The following is a 22998-nucleotide window of genomic DNA, read 5'->3' as shown; positions in this document are numbered from 1 at the left end:
TTCACTGATTTTAATTGCGTGCTTCTTTCAATCTTATAGTTTTGTTCAAGCGACAAACTTGCTTGTAGGCCCACCTGGGCATTTTGATATGTTGTTCAGCGATTCAAAATGAGCTAAAGTTCAAAATATTGCTATACGTTTTGGCACATTGTTATTGGAATATATACTGATGGCTTATTGAAAACGTAATTTTTTTCTTGAAGGAATCAATAAAGTACTATTTATCTATTTATCTATTTATCTAATATATAAGAGGACCACTCTTTCAAGTCCCATTTTGGAAAAAAAATAATTTATGAAATAAAAATCATGTTTTCAGTAGTAAGGAAATAATTGGATAATTGCAATAAAATTGGTATTTCTAAGCTCCTCGACAGATGTTTGATGACTGCTTCATCAATCACCATCCATTTTTTCTACACCCTGAACCAAGCACTGGATACACATTTTTTGAATGCAGCAGGAAGTTCACACAAGCAAGAGGAGAACATTTAAACGCTACACAGCGATGGCCAAACAGAGATTTGAACCCTCAATCTCCGGCCTGTGAGGCCAACATGCTGACCCCTCTGACATTTGCTCACTTTCCCAACCTTTGAGTAACTTTATTTTCAGTGGGTCTCTGTCGTGGCTGCATCTCTGTGTGCGTGAGTGACTGGAAGAAAAGCTCAGATTTGCTTTAGGACAAGTCATTGGGTGCCACCTATTGGTATGTATTGAGCTCTTGTCCAAAACAATAAGACGAAATGACTTTTTCATGCTCTTTTCTACAGGGAAGACTTAAAAAATATATCAATATCATGTTCTTACTTGACCAAACAGCAATTTTTGGAAAGTCCATGCAATTTGATGCTGTGCCTATGAGGTATTTAGATAAAATAACTTGACTCTACCTATGATTTGTCCTCCTGAATTGGCTAAAAAGGCAGATTTAGTGATTACTTTTGAACTCTTACTTTATCATCATTGAGGGACAACAAGTGAGCTTTTTCTAACCTATATATGGCTTTTGTTTAAGGCAAGGCTAGTGCCAGGTGATGTGCATCTGCATCAATGTTACCACTAAAACTATGTTTTCCTGTAACTTAGGGTGAGATGGGTTCTCGGCGCGAGAAACTCCCGTCATCGTCACCTGGAGGTCTCTAGGAGAGGCCTGGGCAAGTAGAGGTACCTCCAGATGGCGTAATAGTGAATGCCTGCGCCGGCCACCACGAAAAGATGCCAAATGGCGTGGGCGAACGGGACCAGGCCGTCGCTCTTGAAGAAGACCACACCCACTGCATAGAAGACTCCTCCCATGGCGAGTTCACACACGCCTGCATGGTCCACCTTCAATGTGTATGCACGACAGGTTAAAATACACACACTGGACAACTTAATAGATGCAGCTGCAAAATCTATCTGGAAGAAATTGCCTTTAAAAATGCTACTAAGACATATTTCCAACATTTTGGTTGCACATTTGGCTACTTAACAAAATAGACATAATAGGGCATATATTATATATTCATTCGCCAGACGCGATAAATCGCCCTCTCTTGGTGTGACGTCATCGACAGAACTGGAGCCCAATTCCCCACATAGACAGTGTGGATAAAGGCATGTAAAACTATTACTTTAGATCACTTAATTGCATGTTTTTGTCGCCCTAATCCATGATTATTTCCAAATTGATATGGTTAAAACATTATGAGGAATAAAAAAATAAGAAACAATCGCCATTTCTGGACTGCTCTGCTCTTCCAAAGACAACATAGCCTGTGTTACCTTGCCACTAATAAACTCATGTACAAATTCCAATCCGGCTTCAGAACTAACCACTCCACTGACACATGCCTTCTCTATCTGACCGACCACATCAAACACGAGGTGGACGCGGGCAAATACTGCGGCATGGTCATGCTGGACCTTCAGAAGGCCTTTGACACCGTTAACCACGCCATACTGTTTGATAAGCTCAGAGCAATTGGATTTGATAAAACCTTATCGAGCTGGATGCAATCTTACTTGGAGGGGAGGAAACAGGTGGTAGAGGTGAACGGCACCGTGCCCCCCCCCCCCTCTCAGTAAGCTGTGGAGTCCCCCAAGGCAGTATATTAGGGCCTTTACTGTTCCTAATATACATAAACGACATGTCATCAGCATGCGACTGTGAATTGTTCTTGTTTCGGATGACTCGGCCCTGCTGGTATCAGACAAGGACAAGTCACAGGTGGAGAAAATCCTCAGTGCTAAACTCTAGAATTTGCACCTGGCTCGCTGACAACAAGCTATCCATACACTTGGGTAAAACGGAATCCATCCTATTTGGGTCCCACATCAACCTTAAGAAAGTCAATGACTTCACTATAAAAGTGGGTGACATTGTTATCACCAGGAAAGATAAGGTCACCTACCTAGGTTCCATTCTAGAGGCTAATCTTTCCTGTGATAAAATGGCAAACAAGGTAATCAAAAAGGTCAACCAACGAACAAGATTTCTCTATAGAATCTCCTCTCTGGTCAACAAAAGCACCATGAAGATTCTAGCGGGAACTCTCATTCAACCCTTTTTCGATTACGCATGCACCTCCTGGTACCCCAGCACCTCCAAAACCCTCAAATCTAGACTCCAAACATCCCAGAACAAGCTAGTCAGATTACTTCTAGACCTCCACCCCAGATCACACCTCACTCCTACCCACTTCTCCAAAGTGGGCTGGCTCAGGGTGGAGGACAGAGTAAAACAACTTGCACTGAGCCTAGTCTATAAAATCCGCTACACCTCCCTGATACCGAAGTACATGTCAAACTACTTCCTTAACGTAAATGACCGCCATAACCACAACACCAGGGGGAGCTCCACTAACCACGTTAAACCCAGATTCCGAACTAACAAAGGTCTTAACTCATTCTCTTTCGATGCCACATCAATATGGAATGCACTCCCAACAGGTGTAAAAGAAAGGGCATTTCTATCCTCCTTCAAAACCGCACTAAAAGAACACCTCCAGGCAACTTCAACCCTAATCTAATACCCTCCCTTCCACATCCTACCTCCCCGGATTGTAAATAACCAATTGTAAATAATCAAATGTAGATACTTATTCTTATGCTTTCTGATCTCTCTCTCTATGTCCACTACTTGCTGTACATATCCTACCAAGTCAGTCCTACACTGTTCCAATGTCCATTTGTCTGATGATGCAATTGTTGATGACTGAAGTGTTGATATCAACCAAACCTAACCACCCCCCCCCCCCCCCCCACTTCCCACACCCCGGATTGTAAATAATGTAAATAATTCAATGTACATACTCTGACGATTATCTTGTGTGATGACTGTATTATGATGATAGTATATATCTGTATCATGAATCAATTGTGGACCCCGACTTAAACAAGTTGAAAAACTTATTCGGGTGTTACCATTTAGTGGTCAATTGTACGGAATATGTACTGCACTGTGCAATCTACTAATGAAAGTTTCAATCAATCAATCAATCAGTTTCCTCATGTTCTTTCATCAGTTCCTCAATCATCTTGAGAAAAAACATCAGGAGAAGAGGACGCAAAATAGAACGTTACCTTTATTTTTTTCTTGCTTTTGATCTCCTTTTTTTCCGGAGCTTCTGATTCAGTTTTTCTACTCTCGACGATGCTCCTGATTTTGGAGGTAACATTTAGCTTGAGTCTTTCATTTTTTTATGCAGACTCCGACCTAAACCCTTCTTCTTTGAAATCAAAATCATTAAAATGATGGCTGCAAATTACACTCCACTAGCTTGGTCCATCCCATTTTGCGCGAGTTAATGTATGCAGGCTGACCCCTTCTTTAGTTGTATTGCTACAGCCTGCAACAATGAATTTGGCAGCATATTTCATTATTCCTTTAAATTCTGCGCCAAAATAACGTGATTCGGGATGAGGATGCTACCACAACATGTAAAATTGTCTCCAGTCTTCATGTAGAAGACGTAAGGAGGCTGATGCAGGCCCGTCCACATCCTGGAACTATAAGTGGGCGTTCCAAAATGTGCAGAAACTTGTTAGAAAATAAGCCTCAAATCACTACTGTGTCTATTTTGGGGGGAATTTTACCTGTAGACGTCATTTTTAGGTCCAGAACCATGAAATAAGTGGCAATGTTGTCAGCATTAGAAGGGCACTTTAACAATATTAGCCCACTACATAAATCCATCATTTAAGGTATGGACACTCTGGTCATTGTAAAACAAGAAAAACAGCTGCTTAAATCCTGACAGTGTCCGATTGCAGTACAATGGCAGGAAGCCTGCTGCAGTGGTAACAGGAGAAGTCTTTTTCTCTTGTTTTTTCCCCCCAAAGCAGAAAAAGACAATACTTTAAACATCTTACCATCGACAGGATGACCAGAGCAGGAACAGCTCCCATGGCTACATATCCCAGCAACTCCACCAGCTTGTACCTGCAGTCATACACGCAACATGAAAGGACAACTCCTTCGTTATTTAATTGTTTAGACGGCAACGTGTGTTGCTGAAACCGAACGCCTGCTCTCAGGTGTTTAGGGCAACACACGCTCCCGTCGAAACAATTTTTTAAAAAGAGATGACGTTACCTCTCATGGAAGATGAAGACGTAGAGGGACCCCACACAAGCCATGACCCAGATTAGCCAGCGCATGTGACACGCCCAAGGGCCCAATTCCCTCAGCATCAACCTGACGACACACATACCCGTCACAGTGACCTCTGTCGGCCATCACTCTGCATTATCACGGCCATTTGTCTCATCAGCGAAACCTACCAGGGAGAGTAGGAGGCGGCGATGAAGAAGTAGATGGCCATGCGGTCACACATGTGGAAACGCTGCTCCACCTTCCTGCGCAAGGAAATCAAAGATAAACATAGAGTAGTAAAATCATACTGCTATACAAGCTGTTCACAGACTACTCTTAACGGACGTTTCATATTTAAAAATATATTCTGTAATCAGGGCTGCCCCTAATTTGTTTTGAGGCCCCCCCTCTCAGAAATTACAAAATGTGTTTACACTTTATTTATAAGAGAGGATTTTATGATATTTTTAATCAAACTTTGAATTCTAATTTATGCATTTTTTGTACTAAAACTAATTCATGGAAAGGAATTGCTTAATATTTTTTTTGTGTGTAAATTAACAAATTTAACATAAAGTTGCATGTATTTATGACACACTTTGAGGGGGGATTGAATCGTAGTTTGTCATTTTACCAGCCCAACACTAACACTGTGCGCCATTGGGGAAATATGCCATTATATTTTGTATCAATGACGGAGTAGGAAGGTGGTAGGACTAGAATTCATTTTTTGACTTTTTAAAGACAGGATGAACGGTTCCACAACATAACTAAATAAACCCCCTTAAATAATTGGGTTTTGTTTTTTGTTTTTTTTACAAATTCAGTATTAGGTGGCCGAAATATGATTTTATTAAATCATATAATATGTCATTATTCACTTAAATATGATTATACATATCTCAAGTTTCATATTTCCCGTTACTCCAAAGTGTAAAATAGACATAAGCTGAATCACGAATAACTGTCATCAGTGGATATTAAAAACATAATGCATCATTATTATTATATTATTATTTGTGCATCTCCTGGGGGTTAAGTCTTCCCCTGTTTTTAAAATCTAGTGACACGTCTGTGTCTAACTTTAATCGAGGGTCCTTGAATGCACCACAGTTATGTGAAATGAGATGCAAAAGTGAAAGCTATACGGAGCTTTCTCCTATGCTGCCACGCATACATTTATTATATGTTTACTAGTGATGGGTCCGACAACACCGATGCATCGGCGCATGCGTCGAGCTCATAGAGCAAAACCCTGTGTCGGTGCGCGTACCGCTTTCAGAAAGTCACGTGACCGTTCATGAGCTGTTTCGGTCACGTGACCGATACGCGAACTGTGTCGCACTGACGCCTCCTCTGTGCCCTGTGAGCGGGTCTTTTCTACAGCTGGAGAAATACGTCTAAAATTTAATACGTTAGAAAAACTGGGTTTTTTTCATAAAAATGTGTAAAAAAAAAAAAAAAAGAAATCCCAGTCCACAAGCATCCTCATTCACAACACGTTCTCTTAGATTTCCATGTTATGATATATGTTCACATTATTTATTGACTGTATCTAAAAAAGATAAAAATATATTTTTATTTAAATGAAGATATGAAATAATCCTAAATGAAATACAATGACTTTGTTTATATTATTGTATATACTAGGTCATAAAATCAGTGTCAGTTGAGTCGGTCCATAGGTTGCCTGTAGGGATTTTTAATGTCCAGCAGATGTCAGTATTTAGTGACACAGTATCAATACAGTTTTGCAATGTGTCGAAACGCTTCATGACGCCTCATCAACCCATCACTAAATTGTTTACCTTTTTTCTATCACTTCATTCCTGCTCAAAAATGCTGGTGCTGTGTGTGAATGCTTGAAGGTGAGCTTTGATGACGTTATGTCTGTGTTGACTGAAATGTTCCATGCAAGGTTTGCAGCTATCTAGGTGGAACAAACCAGATGGGGGTTTTGATAGGGTTGGTGTTTAACATTTTTTGTTTGATTCAAACAACCTTATTATCAAACTTTAGGCTATATTTATTTTCTATTAACATTAAGATGTCGTTTTTCATGTTTAAATGACAGGGGAATCAAATCTTCAAACTTTACGGGGGCCCTCCTCTGCTTTGGGGCCCCGATGCAGGCTATGATCTTCGAATGTCTTTATAAGATTAAGGTGTTGCTTTGGCTGAGTTTAAACCCACTGAGAAGTGGTTGTGCAGTTATGTAAGATTCAATCAAGCGGAGGAATAAGAAGAGTGAATAGCAGCAGGAATGCTAGCTTTCACGCAAATAATCCACTCAATCCTTCCTAATCGCTAAGCGAAAAGAACGGAGTAGTCTTGTGTAAGATGCTGTCAACCGCTGCATTATTGCACATACAAGCCTCTGTTGTTGAGTAGTTCAGACATGTTTTCTTTGTCGTGCGTGTAAATTTGCAGCGTCTTCATAAGCAGGTCACATCTGTTTCGTCTCAACACCTCCAGCTTTGCCATAATTAGCAATGTAATGAATGCGGATGAGAGCTCACATGTGCACATCTGGCAACCTTTTTCTTTCAAGCACACATACACACACCTGAGGTGGCTGATTTTCCAGGCGACCGCGTGGAAGAGCGTTGAGGTGACAAACAGGCCAGTGAGTCCGCTTCCATACAGCCAGGCGGTGACACAATGCCATTGGTCCACAGACAGGAAGTACAGCACAGATCCGCCCACGAGGCTCGGCAGGATCAAAAACTTTAAAGACACCAGTAGTTTATTGTTTTTAATAAAATAATAGCCACTCTTACAACAGTATTTTCTGTAATTGTAATTGCACGTTAAGTTAACCTTACTCCCCGATTCAACTTGCGGCCAAAGGGCCAAATCCAGTCTAGGATTGACATCATCAAAACTTGGGAGACACATATTTTGGTACAAAATTCCCGAAAACACTAGTGTGCTCTTGTTGCATAGAGGAATTTGGACCACTGTAAACACATCAGTGGATCCAGATCCTTGCATTGACATTTCAACCTTGCTAGCAAACATAGAAAACTGTGGTCCTACCTTGTAATTTACAGAACTGAGGCGTTCTTTAAGTCCTCCCCTTTTTTTCGTAATGTGATTTATTTACCGGTAACTAAGGTGTTGCTGTATAGCTTGTTTACTTCAGATGCAGTCAGTAGTCATTTGATCAACTCGTTTAGTTATACTATTGGTGTTCCTCAAGGCTACATCTTAAGTCCTCTCTTTTTCATCGTGTTGGTTATTCAAGTGGTGGCCCGCGAGTTCAGTTAAAAAAACTGAACTCGTGGTCAATTGTACGGAATATGTACTGTACTGTGCAATCTACTAATAAAAGTTAGTAGATCCTTGATCAAAATGTGATCAAGGATGATCACATTTTGATCATCCTTGATTACCGGTCCTTAGCTTTATGGAAATGTGGCGTCAGAGCCCTGCTGTACAGTGTGATGACAGCCTGGGTGTTACGCTCAACTCTCAATGAGCTGTTTCGTCATGTTATCATTTCTACAAAATAAAAACGTTCTATCACGTCATCAGTTTATGAGGCTGCTTGTTGTTTGGGAGATTTGATAAGCACAACATTTCTGTCATGCCCACTTGGCTGTTTGAATGAATACTGCAAAAACTGTTCAAAGTTGAATCAGTACTCTGTATTGTATATAAAATTCCTATGGCCACTATAGACCGAAAGTATTTAACTTGAGCGGGGACTTATGTGGTATTGTTTTTATGCACTCCAAACGTTTATTTTTTGTTGTTGTTGGCTGATTTTCTCTGTTTGCCTGCTGCGAGAATATTTCTGTGTTTGCCCCTCGGTCGTCTTTAAACGCTTTCCTGACATTGTTGACATTCCTGCCCCTCTCCTCGCACAGCTGCAGCGTCGGCCTGAGAGATCCCAGGCCTTCGCGTAAGGCGAACATGCATGTTGCGGCTTGCGGTACTTTGCTGTACTAGGCTTAACAATCAGTGCGACGACTATATGCTTTCGCTCTCTGCTCTTGACCGTTTTAGTCGCCCACTCGCTCCCAGGCCCAAACGTTGGGGGATTACAGCAGATTAGGGAATGCTACAGGCTGAATCACGGATTATATATCCCACTGTCCCGAGCAGATATCCCCAAATCCTCGCTATTCTGCCTCAATCCTCTGCATCTTTTTCTGGGCCTGTACTGAACTGACCATCCTTCAGCAGCACTGTAAAATACTCCCATACAAAGAGGGTATATAAAACACGATGACTTACTACAATGGGTAGTCAAATTCGCAGAAGTCTTGTCTATTATGTGATGTGCTTTTTATGTGGCTCACCGCATGTGTGGCACAGTTAGCAGCATGTTCATACTCAGTCGGCTGGTATCTCTTATTGGTCGGCACTCTGCAATTCATGAACCTGTTGACACAAGAGTTTATTATGAGTTAGTAGTAATGACGTCATTACTTACGGTATTTTTGCAATGAAAACATGTGAGAGTGTGTGTGTGTTTTCCTACAATGGTGGGACCAACAACCTGACATTTGATTCATGTGGTGGGGTCCGAAATGGCCTCGTAATAGGCCCTATGTGTGTATATATATATATATATATATATATATATATATATATATATATATATATATATATATATATATATATATATATATATATATTTTTTTTTTTTTTTTTTTTTTTTTTTTTTTTTTAATGGACTTTAGTGTGTGACGTGTGTACGACAAGTGGTCAAACATAGGTATTGCAGTGTGTGTGTATTGGTCCGTAGTTTGTGCGTGTGCGTGTGTTAGACCCATTCTTGGAAGATTTCAAATGTTGCTAATCCACATCACGTGGATATTTTAGTGTGGTGTGCCTCATTGTTACTTAGGGAACCATGTTGCCATGGTCACTGCTGGTGTCATTGTCTTTAGAACCATAACATGACTCCACAAACCTATGATGGTCTGGCATATTTTTAAAGCATCATAAAACCGAGAACCATGTATGGTAATCACAAAAATGCATTTTTGTTTTGTTTAAATTTAAAAAAAATAATAACGCAAATAGTGCAAATAGTACAAATATTACGTAAAATACAGTCTTAATATTCAAAACAAAAATCATCGTAAAATATTCCAATCTTATATTCAAAACAACAATCTTAATCAATGTCCTGGGTTATGATAGTATTCCAATATTAAGTGTTAATTAAATAGTAAAATAAAATTGGTAAAATATACTATATTATTGTTTAAATTATTTATTAAAATCTGAAAAATAATTCTAAAAATATTATCTGTTAAAAATTCATTTAATTGAATATTTAATTACAATTTTTGTGAGGTTATAGCCAATGGCTGATTTACATCTCCAATCCCTCGGCAAGTTGATGTCAATTAAGAAGACAAAAACATTAAAACATAGTAAACAGATTAACAATATTAAGGTAGAAGTTGCTGTTGTAACCACTCGCTGCCATAAATGTACTTTGTACATTACACAAATATGTGAAGAATTGATCAAATAAATATTTCATACAATATACTTCAATTTTATACTATATGACTACAATTTTGACACCCAAGCAGCCATTTCTTTAATGCCTTTTTAAAAGATGCTTGTGTTGCTAGTTTCCTGATACATATGCATCTTTATTATTGTTTTGGTTGGTTAGACTTGTTTTGTATGGTGATCTTTTAACATTTTACAGTAGATGGTCGCCTTTAAATCCAATGTATCGTCTTCTTTAGTACAGCATCATTCATGTAAACAGTGATGCCAATGTCTTACAATGTAACATTTAATCCAAATTTAATTCTCAATCCCACTTAACCGGGATATAAAATGTGGAAAGAGTTACAAAATCACACTTAATGCGCCAAGATAAACACACACACACATACACATGGAAATCGTTATGAAGGGCCACAGGTGCGTCTGTGTAGGTCAGCTGTGTTATTTAATTACACATAGAGAGCATATCCATGATCGCAAACATGTTGGCATGATGCCTGACTTCTTTTCAACATATAGTTTATGTATGCTGCTATACAAGCTGTACACAGGAGCTATTTAACTGGCAGCCAAAGGGCCAAATCCAGCTCGGGAAGGACACCATACGGGCCCCCGAGTTCAGTTCAAAACTTGAGAGACAAACATTTTTGCATTCAATTCCTAAAAACATGGAGTGCTCCTGATGTATAGAGGGACTTGGACCACTGTACACACAGATCCTCGTATTAACATTTTAACCTTGCTACCATTCATCAAACACTGGGGTCCAAGATTGTGATTTACATAACTAAGGCGTTCCTCAAGGCTGTTGCTGTAGCTTGTTTACTTCCGATGCGGTCAGTAGTCATTTGTTCAATTTCTTAAGTTATACCAGTGGTGTTCCTCAAAGTTCCATTTTAGGTCCTTTCTTTTTCAGACTCACATTTTTGCAGCACATTCTTTATTACTTGCATACAAAATACTAAACATTCTAGAACCATCTTATCTTGCTGATTGTATTGTACCCTAAGTTCTGTTCAGAAATCTGCGTGCCAAGAACGCCGGCTTATTAGTGAGTCTCAGAAGTCAAACAACATCTGCAGCAGTGATGTGCGGTGAGGTTCATGGCTGGTGAGGCACTGACTTCATCACAGTCAGATTTACAAACATATGAACCCTAAAGAGTATCTTATTCACCATTTGATTGGCAGCAGTTAACGGGTTATGTTTAAAAGCTCATACCAGCATTCTTCCCTGCTTGGCACTCAGCATCAAGGGTTGGAATTGGGGGTTATTAAATCACCAAAAATTATTCCCGGGCGCGGCACGGCTGCTGCCCACTGCTCCCCTCACCTCCCAGGGGGTGATCAAGGGGATGGGTCAAATGCAGAGGACAAATTTCATTACACCTAGTGTGTGTGTGACAATCATTGGTACTTTAACTTAACTTTAACTTTACACATACAAACTGTAGCACACAAAAAAGCACATTTAATAAAAAAAAACGTTATTATGGTCTTACCTTTACTTATAGAATAAGTCCATGAGCCGCTGTTGTGCTGGATTAATGCACCCCCTGACGAGAGTGTTATATCAACTAAAGCCCTCACTTAAACTTTCCACGTGCAAGATTGAATCTATTTAAAAAAGTGTAAACGAGGGTTTATAAATGTCGCCTATACTGTATGAAACTACAAAATAACAAACACGGAGGCTCCAGTTTACACGAGGACCACTTTATTTACCTTCTTTCAAAAACTTCCGCTCCACTCCAACGTGTCATCACTTCCGCTCTTAGCGCCTTCAAAATAAGAGCTCAAGGCATATACTGTATAACAGCGTATAACAGGAACTTAACATCACAAAGAGGAAAGCCCATAAAAACAGGTTACAAAAGTTATTTAATAAGAAGCCAAAAAGTGCAAAAACAATAATGTTCGTGTTGGAGGAGTTGTGAATTAGGTACACCTGCAGTCTGCAGGTGTACCTAATGTTGTGGCCCTGCAGTCATTCACAACTCCTCCAACACAAACATTATTGTTTTTGCACTTTTTGGCTTCTTATGAAATAACTATTTTAAATAGATTCAATCTTGCATGTGGAAAGTTTAAGTGTGGGCTTTAGTTGATATAACACTCCCGTCAGGGGTTGCCGTGCATTCTACGGCGGGGGTGCAGGAGGCGAGCCTCAGCCAGTGCGTCTTTTGCAGCCGTTTTATGATCGCTCAGCACAAGAAATACTTTACACACATACAGTTGTTGACAAAATACACTGTACATTATATACCTCAGCTAACTAAACTATGGAAATGTATAATATAATTCATATAGCAATACGGTCTCACTGCACAGCAGGCCAGCAGTTAGCCGAGTCCGCAATCCATGGTGAGGCACAACGCAGTGACGTGCCTCAACTGGCTGCTGTTCACCGCACCGTCTCTTCTCAGTATTTGAACGGCAAATGTGAAAATTCAGCGATTTTAAATAAAAATAATCTAAAACGGGTGAAGTTAAATGGAAAATAACTTTATAGTATAATCACTGGATACATATAACAATTTAATAAAAAAAAATTATTTTTAAATTTTTTTTCTTTCCATGATGGCAGGTGAGGCGGGGCCTCACCTGCCTCTAGTGACTGCACGTCACTGATCTGCAGGCTCTAGAGCGTTTTCTATTGGGCTCCAGTACTCTGGAATGCTCTACCGGCTATAGTTGTAGATTCTACCTCAGTAGAAGCATTTAAGTCCTATCTAAATCTCATTTATAAACTTTATGTATGCATTGCAGACGGTCACCCAGAATTGGGGACCCTCACATCTTGGGCTCCTTCCCAAGGGTTTGTTTTTCCCATCTCGGACTTTTGGGGTTTTTCCTTGCCCGGATGAGTTCAAATCAGGGGATGTCAGTTATGAAGCTCTTAGAGGCACTTCTGATTAAGGGCTCTACAAATAAATATTGATTGATTGATTCTTAAAATGCTAATGATCTTTGACTAGATGTTTTGCAGAAGTGTCATGATCCATTGCCCGAGTCATGTTATGTTAAATTTATGATATCCTTACTTTATTGTCTATTTCTGTTTTCAGTAACCTTTTTATTCTTGTTAGTTTCCATGGACACTGATTCCTTGCACCTGCTTCTGATTAGCAGTTGGGATGCTCACCTGCTCCTGATCACTAATCAGAGAGCTATTTATACCTGCCTCGCGTTGCACTCGTCTGGGCTGTATTGCTCGCTACATGCGACTGTTTGTGTTGGCGTCACGCTATGACTACTGTTTCTATTTTGCTGTGCTAAGTTATCCTCGAGCCTCACGTGTGCTTTCCCTGCGTCACAACCTTCTACGTTGTTTTTGCCATGTATTTGGAGAATAAATCATCATCTTACCTGCACACTGCTTCCTCACATCCTTCTGCATCTTGGAGACACGACCATTGCAAAACCATGTGACCCAAACGCAACAGAAATAGGCAATAAATTAAAGATATTATGAACTAAACATAACATGACCCGGGCAACGAATCATGACAGAAGGTCCTTAAAAACAGCAGAACGCTCCTGTAACCTGTGGCCAGCTCAGTGGCCCTGTGGTTAGAGTGGGACTGGGAAGTTGTGAGTTCAAACCCCGGCCGAGTCATACCAAAGACTACAAAAAATGGGACCAAAGACTACAAAAAATGGGACCCATTGCCTCTCTGCTTGGCACTCAGCAGAACGCTCCTGTAACCTGTGACCAGCTCAGTGGCCTTGTGGTTAGAGTGTCCGCCCTGAGACTGGGAGGTCGTGAGTTCAAACCCTGGCCGAGTCATACCAAAGACTACAAAAAATGGGACCCATTTCCTCCCTGCTTGGCACTCAGCATCGAGGGTTGGAATTGGGAGTTAAATCACTGATATGATTCCCGAGCGCGGCACATGCTGCTGCTCACTGCTCCCCTCACCTCCCAGGGAGTGAACATGGGGATGCAGAGGACACCTAGTTTGTGTGACAATCGTTGGGACTTTAACTTTAACTTAACTCTCACAAAATAAATAGACCAATATCAAATGTCGACTGTAAAAGACACCGGTTCTCTGGAATGTACAAAATAAGACTAATAGTGAAGGGATCAAGCTTTCTGGAAATTTGGCCCCAAATACAATTTATTTGAATATCCCTGATGTACACTCACTGCTCTAAGTTATATTCAAGACATTTAAATATAACATGATAGGAAACCTTTACATCCAAATTCAAAGTCCAAGGGGAAGTTTAGGATGTTTTCCTGCCCGTCCTGTCACACAAACTCGCAGCCACATGAGTGTGAATATTTCCACATTAATGGAAAAAGCAAACCGTCACCTGACTAAAGAAAACTAATGTTTGGCCTTTACTTTTCCCACGTAGCTCAGTAAGCTTGGCTGCGAGGCTATCAATGGACCTGAGTGTTGCATTGTGAGGTCTCCTAATTGCCTATGACAGAATTGTGTGTGTGTTTGTGTAGTTGGACTGAAGTGAAGGGAAAGGCTCTGATCAGAGGAGACATTGTTGTCATCCTCATCAGCAGGGCCACTATTCTCTTCCTCCGGCTTGGGCACACGCACTGTCCCTCTGCCTGTGCACACACAGTGCCTACTGTATAGGTGTGTTTGTGTGCGTGCGGGCTTCACGTTCACACAAGTGTTCTGGGTACGAAAGCCTATTTCTGCACATTCCATAAATTAATAGGCTCAGTTGCATTTAAGAGGATGAGAAGTGTGTGTGTGTGTGTGTGAGTGTGTGTGTGTGTGTGTGTGTGTGTGTGTGTGTGTGTGTGTGTGTGTGTGTGTGTGTGTGTGTGTGTGTGTGTGTGTATTACTTTTTCCACTAATGCTGAAGTTCATCACCTTTGGGACTCAAATCTCGGGTTCTCACGGTTATACATTCCATGCTTTTGCATCTCCAGTGCAGTCTATTTATTATTTCCTAATAACAATATTACGGCTTGTCTACATGCGCCCTGTGATGGACAGGTGACCAGTCCAGGATAGGGTTGTCCAAAGTGCGGCTCGGGAGCCATTTTCGGTTTATTTTATTGATAAATATACAAAGATTATAGTGTGCAACAGTATTGCCACATAGGAAATGACAAATAAATAAAATTACCGAATTTTGAGGAAAAAAAACAGTAGTATTAATATTAATGCCGTTTTCCCTTTGAAATCAGGGGTCTCAAACTAATTTTTATCATGGGTAACATCACCAAATATTATTACACAATTGCCCCTTTTATTTAAATATTGTACTGTATGCCAACATACTGATAGAAAAATTGCTTTGCAATCAGAAGTCAGGATGGAAAGCAGCTATAAAAGTTCAGCTATTGTAGAGTTAATTTCAAAATGGGTTTCAATGACAAAAAAATGCTAGTTCTATTTTGTTTGCATCAACTAATATTGATTTAAGAAGAACTGCAGTTGTATGTGGTTAGACATATTTATGTCAAAATTGAAACAAATTATAATTACTTAAATAGTTACAAAGGAGGACGTCATTCACTTTGTATGCACGTACAACACTTAAGACCTTTAGCATATCAGTATGTGGAATTAAATTACGGAATGGATTAAGCAAAGAAGATAAACAATGTACTCATATGATCCACTTTAAGAGGCTGTTTAAATTAAAAGTTCTTACAAAGTACAAGGAAGTAGGATTGTGAGAAATACCTTCAACCTTATTGAAAACAGGATATTCTAAACTCTGAAATCAATCAATCAATCAATCAATCAATCAAATGTGTCATAATTAATTCTGATTGGAATTAAATACATACATGTGTTATTATATGTGTCATTTATTATATATATATATATATATACATATATGTATATTTATACATATATATATATATATATATATATATATATATATATATATATATATATATATATATATATATATTATTTTATGGTTTGAATAATCATTCAAAATTACATTTTTATTATTTTATGTTTTCATGATTTATTTTATGATTGAATTAATTAATGATGCATTTAAGTAATTATTTAAAGATGTATTTATTTACTTTTATTCCACTTGACCCTCCATATACTAACACACATTTCCAGGTTTTTGTAGGCCACATAAAAGGATGTGGCGGGCCTGATGTGGCGCCCGGGCCTTCAGTTTGAAACCTGTGCTTTAAATGAGCTAAATGTGCTTATTGGCAGAACAGCGCCCCCACCTGGCTGTAAGGAGGCACATGAGACATCGCAGAGCATCGGGTGCAACTCAGGATGTATTTGTTTTGTGTTAATTGCTATTAGCCTTGTTTTTTTATCGGACATTATGGGATTTTTGGGATTATCGATCACACATCGTACAGATAATTATCCTGTATACGTCTTGCAACGCTGGTGTGTGATCTTTGCTTTGTTTAGGCAGTCTTCAATGTACAAAATGTATCAAAATTATGGCTGTAACAATTGATCGATTAGAGAAACGCTTTGATTTACATTTTGTTGCGAGACGGTGTGTCTAATAAAAATTTATCAAATCTAGGCCGCGACAGAGAGTTTAAAAAAAAGTGTAATTAATGCACATGTTGAAAGTGCAATTATTTTTCTTTCAAATAATGAATGTTTTTTTCAAGCAGAAAAGTCACCCGGTGGTCTTTCTGCAGCACCTTCTAAACACAAGTACTGTACTTGGTACACTTTAAGTGCCAACTTTATGATTCTTGAAATATTATCTTTCTTATGTTTGTCAAACTCTAAATTATTTTTTTAGAAGCTATAATAACGGTTGCCTTTATAAGCTATTTAATTTGGGTAGATTTATTTAAAATAATGCAGTAGGGCCGCAACGATTCGTCGACATTATCAACATTGTCGATTATAAAAAATTAATCGACAAAGACTTGTTATTGTTGATGAGTCGCTGAAAAAAGTTTCCATGATGGAATGTTTATGTATACACTTGTGTTCCTTTAGGTAAGTAAATTCTAACAGTACTGAATAAAATACCTTTTTTTACAGGACTTTAGGTGTATTTTCAACTATGTAATAATAAAACTATTCGTTACTCAGACATTTATGTTTCTTGTTGTTACAATTGAATTTGCTATTATGAAAACCAGTTCAAATCAAGTCGCAGGCTCAACGTCAAACTCGAACGTGCACAGCAGATAATATATGCAATAATCGTATGACTAGTCGACTAATCGATAAAAATAAAAAAAAAACACTGACTAGTCGACTATTAAAATAATCATCAGTTTTGTGCACATCAGTGGCGTGTCTCGGGGATGGCCTGGGGTGGCACGTGCCATCCCTAGAATCTGATAGGCCACCACAGGTGCCACACCACTCAGAGGCGGAAAGATTTGAAGCAGTTTTTCAAACTGTGCTACCACTCTGGCTTCATCTAGTGGTACGCCAGAGATTTGCCTAATCCAGGGGGTCCTCAAAGCACAGCCCCACAGATTGTCCCAAATTTATTTTTAAAACATGAATTAAGATAAAGGTTTACCCAACAAGTGGCAAGGTCCACAGTGATTATTATTGACCATATTATTTAATCATGAATGTATGCATTATAACTCACTACATAGGTCCTAATTTTGACAACCTTTCAAACACATGGTCTAATTAATCATAAACCAACACAGAATGGTAAAACATGTGATACAACAACACGCAACTTGCCCATTGAACTATGTGGACATTATAAAAAATGTCTAATAGTACCACACACAATTCAAAAATAAACCCATTTAACCCATTTACTAAAGGCCTGATGGGTAATATGCAAAACAGTCGCCATACTTGGACATGTTTGACGCATTTTAGTTGCTTGAGGTACATTGATAGAAAAAGAATGCCTAGATATTTCTGAGGGATTACAAAACTTTAAGGAGGTCGTCAGGGAAGTAAAGAGGAATGGGTGACATACACTTAATATTCAATGTTTATCGTTTATACTTAATATTGTAGTAGCAAGCAATCTTAATATTGTTACAGCGATATTGTTCAATGTCAGCAATTGTCTTACAACAAGGGTCGGCAACCCAAAATGTTGAAAGAGCCATATAGGACCAAAAATACGAAGAAAAAAAATCGGTCGAGAGCCTCCAACAAATAAAAACCTTGTATAAGTGTTATAATGCACATATTGACGGGCAACCTTAATCGGCGCGCACATTCAAAGCCACCCTAAAAACTCACCTCTTCACATTAGCCTTTCCAAACTGACCCTGCCCTAGGTGTCTCTTATTTATTTATTTATTTTTATTTTTATTTTTATTTTTCTAATAAAGTTGTAAAGCGACTTTGGGTATTTAGAAAAGCGCTATATAAATCCCAGGTATTATTATTATTATTATATCCGGGGGTGGTTTTGATTGATATTGAGCCATTTTTCAGATGTCCGTGGTCCTTCACGTAAGGCATTTTATTTACAATATATATATGTATATATATATATATATATATATATATATATATATATATATATATATATATATATATATATATATATATATATATATATATATATATATATATATACATTTTTTTTTTTTTCACAAACGTGTTTAAAGTGTTTGCCTGCCAACACAAGACCCGGCGCATTCTTCTGTTTTGAACGTTTTCTCAGTCCCACCATCTTTTGCTAATCCACCGTGATTCTAGTTCTACTCAGTCCAGGTAAAGTATTTGTTGTGCAAATACTCTTAAAGGCCCGCTATGTAATATTTTTAAAAATTTGTTGCTAGCGATATTGTTTAATGTCAGCAATGGTCTTACAACAAGGGTCCATCCATCCATCAATTTTCTATCGCTTGTACCTTTTTGGGATCGCGGGGGGTAAGTGTTATAATGAAGGCAACACATGACGTAAGTGTCTATATTAGCCTGCTATCAAAATGACTATGTGTGTCACAGGCTGACGCAAATCTTCGTTGACAGAAATGTTGACATTAGTCTACACATTTTTACAACATTGGAAAACATTAATAAAACAGAGGCTTCTCAGAGGGTGAGATAACTCCTGGCATCGAATGGCCAAATATCTGTCCAAGATAAAGGAAACGGCAAGCTGTCTTCTTCTAATGGATTACATACAATCTTTGCAAGTTGTGTAACGTTTGCTGTGGTCTGGAACAACATGGCACACAAACAACTATCAGAAATGCAGCCAATGTTACATGCACATAATGTGTCATGAGACATGCAAATATAAATTAAATACACAGAGGACACAAGTAAAGGAAATTAAATGGGCTCAAATATACCTACAAACGAGGCATAATGATGCAATATGTACACGTTAGCATCGATTAGCTTGCAATCATGCAGTGACGAAATATGCCTAATTAGCACTCCACACAAGTCAATAACATCAACAAAGTTCGCCTTTGTGCAGTCACGCACAGCATAAAACGTTTGGTGGACAAAATGAGACAAAGAAGGAGTGGCATATAACACGTCTTTCTGTGGCAGTGTCGTAGAAAGTTGTACTTGTGATCAAACTACGGCGAGTTCAAAGACCGCTGAAATTAAGCCAAAATGGCGCTTGCCAAATACTCTCATTAGTAAAGCATGTTTAATACAAACAGTGGGATTTCTAACAGTTAGGAAGGTTTGTGTCATGTTTGTCCTTCTAAAGAAACCATATCAAAACAAAAATTTGTATGCATTTTTGGAAAAAACTCCAGCGAGCCACTAGGTCGGAGCTAAAGAGCTGCATGCGGCGCTGGTTGCTGACCCCCATCTTACACGAAGGTTCACTCCATACTTGGTGGTGGTAACCGTGTTAAACTACTTTAGCAGCTGAAAGCCAAGTTAACTTGAAATAATGTTTTTGCTTTGACGTGTCATTGAAATGTAATCAGCCTTTATATGCTGATTGATTGAACATGTTCATTATGATCATCATTTTGAAAATGGCGGCCAACTTGGAGATGAGCTCCAGAGTACAGCGTCTCTATTCTTTCATGCATGAAAAACATTTTAAATAAACAATATTTGAAGATAAACTTTTTGAAATGTAAAAAATTGAGTAGAATATATTTTTTTAAATATGTGGAAACAAATATTGGTAACACTTTAGTATGGGGAACATATTCACCATTAATTAGTTGCTTATTAAAGTAACAAAGACTTAATTTAGCGTTATTTGGACACTCGGGGAACATATAAGGGTTAGGGCAGTGGTTCTTAACCTGGGTTCGATGGAACCCTAGGGGTTCGGTGAGTTGGGCTCAGGGGTTCGGCGGAGGTCAAGACACACCCGACTCATCGTGTAAATAAAAACTTCTCCCTATCGGCGTATTACAGACACGGCAACAGCAGAAGTCAGACTGATTTGCATGTGTGTAATTTGTTGTGAGTTTATGCACTGTATTGGTTTTGTTCTTTGAACAAAGTGATGTTCATGCACGGTTCATTTTGTGCACCAGTAAAGAAACATGGTAATACTTTAGTATGGGGAACATATTCACCATCAATTAGTTGCTTATTAACATGCAAATTAGTAACATATTAAGTACTTATTAATGCCTTATTCGGCATGGCCTTATTATAACCCTAACCCTCTAACCCTGGCCCTAACCCTCTAACCTTAACCCTAACCAAATAACTCTAAATTAAGTCTTTGTTACTTAGAATATGTTCCCCTAGTGTCCAAAACACTCTAAATTAAGTCTTTGTTACTTAGAATATGTTCCCCATACTAAACTGTTACCAAAAACATATAACTTTGTCTTGAATTTGAAAAAAAACAACATTTTATTTTTCACTAAAGAAGGATTCCGTGAATGCGCATATGAAACTGGTGGGGTTCGGTACCTCTAACAAGGTTAAGAACCACTGGGTTAGGGTTAGGGTTAGGGTTACTAATAAGCAATAAGGGTTAGGGTTAGGGTTAGTTAACTCTTAGTTAATGGCTTACTGGTTGTATAATAAGGCCATGCAGAATAAGGCATTAATAAGTACTTAATAATGACAAATTGGCGCCAATATGTTACTAATTTGCATGTTAAAGAGCAACTAATTAATGGTGAATATGTGTTCCCCATACTAAAGTGTTACCCAAATATTATATCAAAACGAATTTGTTAAAACCTTAAAGGCACTTGGATTCTTTATGTTTTATCGAGTGCCAATGGAAAGATGCATTTTGATCAAAGGTGTTAATGGGGAAAATGACATTGGAACAAAACAAAAGAAAAGATGCCCTGCAAAAAAGTTTGTTTTGGAAAAATCTTTTGTTTGAAATGCAATAATTTTCCTCCCTCCCTCTCTCTCTCTCACACACACACACACACACACACACACACACACACACACACACATACATGTATTGCCTACTTTGTGTGGACCCACGTTTGGTGAGTAGGTTGTGAGGGCCCCCCTTTCCACTATAGCTAGAATGATGAAAAAAATATATCTAGCACTAGATGGGAGTAGAGAGTTGCAACCTCACTTCAGAATGCAAAACACACAAAGTAAAAACTTTTTTTTTTACTTTTGTAGTTGTGAGGACCGGCCGCTGTTGCTAGGTAGATTTGACCATACACACACATAGTAGTAAGTTCTGTGAGTAGGCCCTTTTTAAGGACAGCAAAGTACTCGATCAAGGTAGCACATCTAAATTGAAAATAACTCATATCTTGCTAATTGCTCAACCTATTTTCATTCAGTTTACATTATTGTATAAATGTACAAAACATGTACTACATATACAAATGTATGTACATAATAAGTAGAAAATGAAACATACACAAAATGTGTACATAAATACATAGAGTACAGTATACACACACACACACACACATACATGTCTTGCCTACTTTGTGTGGACCCACGTTTGGTTAGTAGGTTGTGAGGGCCCCCCTTTCCACTATAGCTAGAATGATAACAAAATATATATCTAGCACTAGATGGGAGTAGAGAGTTGCAACCTCACTTCAGAAGGCAAAACACACAATGTAAAAAAAACATTTTACTTCTGTAGTTGTGATCAAATCAAATCAAATCAACTTTATTTATAGAGCACATTTAAATGACCAGACAAATGTCCTTACAAGTCAAAAGGTCCTCACAGAAAGGGTTGTTTGTCAAGTGTATGTCCACACAAGGATGGTGAGACAAGTGAACACACACACACACACACATATGCAAACACACCCACAGTATCAATCAATAACAAATTCTCTATACGCTTCCATGCACTGGATTTGTTATGCGCGTGAAACGGATAATGTCTACAAATCCAGACAGAGAATTTAAAAAAAGAAAAATCCAAAACAATCCCTTTACCTTCCAAATGTTGTCCCTTTCAGGTCCATGTTGTGTCTCTGCCTATGGCTTCTCCATTCCGGATGTGCCACCGCCGTGCGCTCAAACATGAACACAACATAATAACATAATAGTCCGGCCGGAGCGACACAACCTGCGGTTCGGTCCGGGTTACACAACAACAACAAAAAGAAGAAGGAGCAGACTTAAACCCAACTTTGCATCAACGTGGGAGAGGACGCATGCTTGGAGGTGGGTGCCAATGGTTGCTTGTGCAGAGTTGTTGCTGCGAGTGTGAGATGTGTTGGCAGGATGTTCCACTCCACAGGACTGGGCTTGTAATCCCTCCTCCCCTTTTCCTGGCTGATGATAACACAACAGCAGCTCTCCCGACTGCACAACTTGTGAGTCCTCCTCCCTCAACTTTTCTGCACTGTTTTACCTTACAATATTTGCAGAGGAAACACTGCGATTGCGCAATAAGCTTTATAGGGAAAGAGCCTATACAAGCGGAATTTCAGGTTCCAATAGCATCAACAAAATATGCAGCATACAGGACAGTGGTCTAGTAAATAGAATAGCAATAATACTGTATGAAGAATAAAGGTATGTATGACACAAACAAAGGCAGAGGGTTAAACTTTTGCAGATTTTTTTAATTTTTTTTATTGAACATTAGGTTATTGTTTATTGA

At 38.8% G+C, this 22998-nt stretch overlaps 1 protein-coding gene across 1 annotated transcript; it reads right to left on the bottom strand.

Annotated features, from left to right (window-relative positions):
- Positions 1 to 1128: 1128 nt before the first annotated feature.
- mmd2a (monocyte to macrophage differentiation-associated 2a) lies at positions 1129 to 22619 on the bottom strand. The gene is made up of 7 exons (XM_061974001.2): positions 22326 to 22619; positions 8887 to 8968; positions 7146 to 7306; positions 4768 to 4842; positions 4580 to 4681; positions 4357 to 4426; positions 1129 to 1329 (listed from the first exon to the last, which is right to left on the bottom strand). Exons 1-7 carry the CDS (start codon positions 22412 to 22414, stop codon positions 1129 to 1131), a joined length of 780 nt encoding a protein of 259 aa, XP_061829985.1. The 5' UTR covers positions 22415 to 22619.
- Positions 22620 to 22998: the final 379 nt, after the last annotated feature.

The sequence above is a fragment of the Nerophis lumbriciformis genome, linkage group LG22 (genome assembly GCF_033978685.3).
Source record: "Nerophis lumbriciformis linkage group LG22, RoL_Nlum_v2.1, whole genome shotgun sequence".
Taxonomy (NCBI): Eukaryota; Metazoa; Chordata; class Actinopteri; order Syngnathiformes; family Syngnathidae; genus Nerophis; species Nerophis lumbriciformis.
The sequence above is the reverse complement of the archived record's forward strand: the minus strand, read 5'-3'. Positions and strand labels throughout refer to the sequence as shown.

What these genes read in the sequence shown, in the direction of transcription:
- mmd2a (XM_061974001.2), bottom strand. Translation starts at nt 22,414, where the DNA reads ATGTTTGAGCGCACGGCGGTGGCACATCCGGAATGGAGAAGCCATAGG. An exon ending in CTAACTGTGCCACACATGCG is followed by an intron (nt 7,307 to 8,886) that starts GTGAGCCACATA and finishes GTGTCTTTAAAG; the next exon opens with TTTTTGATCCTGCCGAGCCT. An exon ending in GTCTTCATCTTCCATGAGAG is followed by an intron (nt 4,427 to 4,579) that starts GTAACGTCATCT and finishes GTATGACTGCAG; the next exon opens with GTACAAGCTGGTGGAGTTGC.